The sequence below is a fragment of the Diadema antillarum genome, unplaced genomic scaffold (assembly GCF_040938485.1).
Source record: "Diadema antillarum isolate AM-2024a unplaced genomic scaffold, OU_Dant_1.0 scf00000022, whole genome shotgun sequence".
NCBI classification, from domain to species: domain Eukaryota; kingdom Metazoa; phylum Echinodermata; class Echinoidea; order Diadematoida; family Diadematidae; genus Diadema; species Diadema antillarum.
In genome coordinates this window covers 5521402-5526537 of record NW_027270911.1, presented here as the reverse complement: position 1 = coordinate 5526537, position 5136 = coordinate 5521402, and the positions used below count along the sequence as shown (strand labels likewise).

The window sequence follows — 5136 nt, the reverse complement described above, 5'->3', positions numbered from 1 at the left end:
AATCTTCAACTACCATAATTTGACAATCTTATTATACCGTTTCATTTATGCTGCAACATAAACCGAGACCCAATAGACATGTGGGCTCAAATCTACGGTATACATGAAAACCGTTGATCGAAATCCGAAATGTCTCTGTTAGGCATTCCGAATTCCACGGGACGAAGCAAGAACATGACGAGTCGAGACTCCGACCTGGTGGCTTCTTTAGTACACAAAGAGAATAACATTAAAAACAGTGGTTGGCGACAGGTGTTTTGGCTGATAATGAATGTTAAAGTTGTTGTTGTTGTTGTAATTATGTTGTAATATTGCGTATTATCTATGCATCTGCTCATGGGTTATTTTCGTATCAGTTTTATGTTATTTTGTAATAAACGTGACCCGTGTTGAGATTATTCGACTTGACAGTCTCCAAAGCGTTTCATTTTGTATAATTAGTTTATTTAACTACCAACAAAAATGCAATACTGCGATAAAACATCTGATGAATAGACATAACTGTTACAGAATTAGTACAACAGTGTCACCAAGGAAAATACTTTGAACTAAATATAACAAATGTTATGACTTTTGTGGCAAAAACCAATTCAACATTGTTGGATTGCAAAGAAAAAAAACACGGTCTGGTGGTTTGCAGTCTCCTCATAAACAATAACTGCTTAACTTGCAAAACTAGGCGAATGGCCTTAGGAAAAAAAGAAAGAAAGACAAGCAGACGTGTTTGTGTGTGTGTGTGTGTGTGTGTACACACACACACACACACACACACACAAACACGTTTACATCGGTGATCAGGGGCAGAATGTCCAGTTTCCGCATTACTAAAATGTTATGCTCTGACTCCTTTGCAGTTCTGCTCAGCATCGGCCTTCCCGAATGCGCCAAACCACAAACACACAACTCTGTTCATGTTGTATTTTATGCCATGTGCGTCTTGTTCTTTGATCTATGGTGGTCCTGAAGTAGACACGCTCGACGACAGGTCATGTGCGTCGTGAATTTTGCGACCAGGTCGCGAAGTTTGCGATTTAGGACGCCAAGTTCGTGACCCGGGACGTGAATTTCGTGACCTGGGACACAAACTTGGCCACCGGGGACACGAATTTGGCCACCGGGGACCCAAAATTTGCGTCCTGTGGTCACGAAATTCGCGACCCAAAGTTGCGAAGTTTGCGACCACAGGACGCGAATTTTGCGTCGCCGGTCGCCAAGTTCGTATCCCGGGTCATGAAATTCGCGTCCCGAGTCACGAACTTGGCGTCCCAAATCGCGAATTTTGCTACCTGGTCGCAAAAATCACGGCGCACATTGACCTGTTGTCGAGGGTACTTCAGGGCCACCATATTGATCCCATGTGGCCTTCACAGTTTGGTGGGACTGGATGCATGGTGGGCGGGGGGGGGGGGGGGGTAAATGAGTGTGATATCCAATGAAAGTAAAATAAAGAATATCGTGAAACAAAACAAAAAGCCTGTGCATGTCTGGTGTGTGATGCCAGATGTTATACGGGAAACTACTTTTAACAAAATTGTGCCATGAATATGCATGTGCTTGTCCGTGTGTGTCTCTCTAAGTCCTGGTAGATGGATTAGTGACGCTGATTGGCTGATTTTACTATTTTTTTGTGTGTCCGCATGACTCTGTCATGTGTCTTATTACAATATTGACCTATAAGTTTGTCGAATCGGATTAATTTGATTGGTTTCGGGTCATGTCTATGGTTAAGTGACGTCAGTCGCTGAACAGAAGTGTGAAATTGGAAAGAACAGAATGCCATCGCCGAAGGTCAGGCCGATGGAGTAATTTTGGATATAAACAGACGAGCTGTTTCTCAGGTATCCCATACTCACTTGAGTCAGTACTAGAGACGGAGCGAGGGAGACGAGCCCGAGTTTGCTGCATTCGCTTGATCGGTACGTAAAACTCCACACTTCATTGGCCGGTTTACTCCTGTTGCCAAATTCATGTATGTCTGCTTACCCATATAGGACCTATAGAAACTGTAGTGATTCAATTCAACTGTCCCTACTTAAACTTTTTTTATCCTAAAATCAAACGTGGTCATGAAGACATACTTTAGATATACTAAAAACTATCAAAGCAATACCTTTGTAATTTCATTAACTATTTCGGGTTAGAAAATTAACGACCATGACTTTAAAAAAACCACTCGTATAAGCACTGTTTACCTTATGGGTAATTATGATATCCGATATTTCTGCGGCAAGGGACATCAGTGATTTTGAAACAGCTGTATTCCGGTTCACGGCATGGTTAGTCTGCTAAATACTGTCCAATGACTTCCTGTATAATGACAATGAATAGTTTAGAACAAATTAAGATAAATATAGCACCAAACCACAGAAATGTTTTGTTTTCTGTAAATCAATTAGTAAACAATGTGATTATAATACTTGCCTGCTTTGTTTTCTGATCTGGAGGAATTTTTGCTCTTGGCTTACATTGCTTTGATTTAAAGAGCATCTTGGGTCGATTGAATAGTTAGACACGCATGTTTGCAACTGACTCGAAAAGCGCCTAAGGAACAAGGCCTTCAATAATGTGTTTTTTCTTATCTTATGAAGATCCACGTTTGCAAAATGAGACTAGGCAATACTTCATTAGTAAATTAGTACATAAGAACAACAGCAACAACAAACAACCCTTTTCTTGGCAAAATAGCATTTCAAAATTCAGTTGGTTGTAACCACCATTTGTCATGCACATTAGCAATGCCCTTTGCACCTATATGATTATATCAAAGCGTTGGTTGCTATGATCTTTTTCTTTCTTTGACTTTGTGTGGTTATATATTGTAGGAGGAAGTAAAGTATATACATTGTATACATTTCCGATCCTCCAAAACAGTGTTTAATTGTTTAATCTTATGAAGTAGTAGGCTGTATCATTATCGAGCTAAAAATATCATTGTTTAAAGCTTAAACTATACATCATTTACACTCCGAGACTCCTGCATCTTCTGTATTGAATAGATAAAACAGATCCCCCCCCCCCCCATTTGCAATACAGGAAGGAGGTTTTTATATCCATTCAATGACGATTGTTTCGCTTTGACTGGTTACCTTCAAAAGACAAGTATGAACAGAAGATGTAGGATAAAAACGCTATTTGTTCTTTCAGAATCTAAAAATCACAAGGCGAGATCCTTGAGTCAACAAGCGAGAGGGGAGGTAGATATGCTTGTTTTTTAGTTATCCCCTTTGACTTTACTTCAGCTATCAGTCCATATTTCACTTTCATGGTCTCAGTTGTTGCTTTTTTGTTCCGTCTGTTTTATTATACCGTAGCCTATAACTGTTGAGCTGCACTGCAGATTTAGAAAGGAGAATAAACTGATTAAGACACATAAGCATCTTTTTTTGTTGTCTCATGTTTCTTTGTTTATTGTCACCTCCGCATCTTCATGTTTATTTTCATTATTATTCACTTTTGCACAGAAAACAACTTCACTTCAGCATTATGAAGGTTCTCCTTGCCCTCGTTGCGGTGGCGTGTTTGGCCAACGGCGCGCTTGCAACGTGTTTGCCAAAGCGAGTGGAGTGCGGGGGGAACAGTGGAAGATGCCCCTCCGGCTTCGGCCGCTGGGGCAACATGTGCTACAGGTATGTTGCTCGCGAGATGACCTTTTCTCAGGCAGCCGATTACTGCAAAAATCTGAGGGGAATATGCAACAGGGGAGACGGGCATCTCCTTCCTACACGCGTTGCGGACGAGAACAACGCCGGGTTGCAAGCATACAAGAACGCCTGCATCAAGAGCGCCGTTGACTCCTTCTGGATCGGCTACAAAGACAGCAGCAAAGAGGGAACCTGGCAATCGGTGAGCAGTTTAGCAAGATCATACCGATACTACAACTGGGCCAATGGAAATGGGGGTAACAGCGGTTCGAAGGACTGTGCCGCCATGAGACCTGACGGCAAGTGGATCGCCGACGACTGCGGGAAGAAGAAGCCGTTCATTTGCCGTATCATCCGAACAAACCATTAGACGTTGGTGAGTTCACACAATAACGATAGATAGAATGAGAAAAAAAGAAGCTTCTGTTGCGATGTGCTAACCACATTCAGTTGACATCTTAATGATTCTAATTGATTGAAAATTAACGTTTTATCAATAGCATCTCGGCCATTTCAAATGGATGTAATTATCGATTGCATGAGATGATTGTCATTCTAATGCTGTGGTTATAATCTGCATTGCTTACAAATTGTAAACAATGAACGTATGATTTATTAATGTATAGTTTGTATTTGTATTACCTTTTTGTTGGATGGAAATTGAAGCATATTTGAATTGAATTGAAATGAATTGAGTTGAAAGGGCAATAGGGCAAAAGGAAAATAATGGAAACAGTACAAGTGTGCCTTATTGTTATTGAGTTCTGTTTGGTAGGTGTCATGAATATTTCCTCTACCGGATATGTTCTCATTTTGTATGACAATGTAGGACGATTTTGCTGCATTATTCTTCGTATGGTGACATCGGTAACATTAATTCGCGTTCCTCAGTAAATTTCTAACCAATAATTGACAACCAATTGCTCACTAATCTCTGCAGTAATCGTAGTTGAAGTATGTAAGGGCATAGTTATACTTCATCTTCAAACAATACTTTGGATTAAGGGTGATAAAGTGTTTTTGCATTTGCATTAGGCACGAGACTCGAGCAGTTTGCGAGATGTAAATATAAAGCCAGCTCGAAAGCATCAGTTATATGGAGCTATTTTCGCTATCCTTCTGTTCATACTCATAGTACAATAATTGGTATATGACTATTTTCTTGAATATTAATAAATGCGTACGCCATAGGTTTATTTTGTATTCCACATTGAGAACAATATCAGGACAAAAAGTTCATGAAATTCCCTCGACTTATCAAAAGCAAAGGGAATGACTACTTCACGCATTTTATATTGTGCAAATTTTCTGACCAATTCTCTTTTTGTCGTTGTTGCCTTGCACCTATTTCAGGACTATAATAGACATGCTTTTTTATGAAAAAAAAATCATAAGAACAAAGAAAATAATGATATTGTGTAAATGTAAATCTATTTCTCTTTTTATCCCATTGTCTAACTACAGGATACCAATCCCGTCATCACGTCTTCTCACA

The 5136-nt window shown here is 39.9% G+C and overlaps 1 protein-coding gene across 1 annotated transcript; it reads left to right on the top strand.

Annotated features, from left to right (window-relative positions):
- Positions 1 to 3483: 3483 nt before the first annotated feature.
- Positions 3484 to 4011, top strand: LOC139731549 (snaclec 5-like). Its single transcript, XM_071642435.1, has one exon. It carries the CDS (start codon positions 3484 to 3486, stop codon positions 4009 to 4011), a length of 528 nt encoding a protein of 175 aa, XP_071498536.1.
- The last annotated feature ends 1125 nt before the right edge of the window (positions 4012 to 5136 follow it).

Coding starts and splice junctions, on each gene's coding strand:
- LOC139731549 (XM_071642435.1), top strand. CDS start 3,484: ATGAAGGTTCTCCTTGCCCTCGTTGCGGTGGCGTGTTTGGCCAACGGC.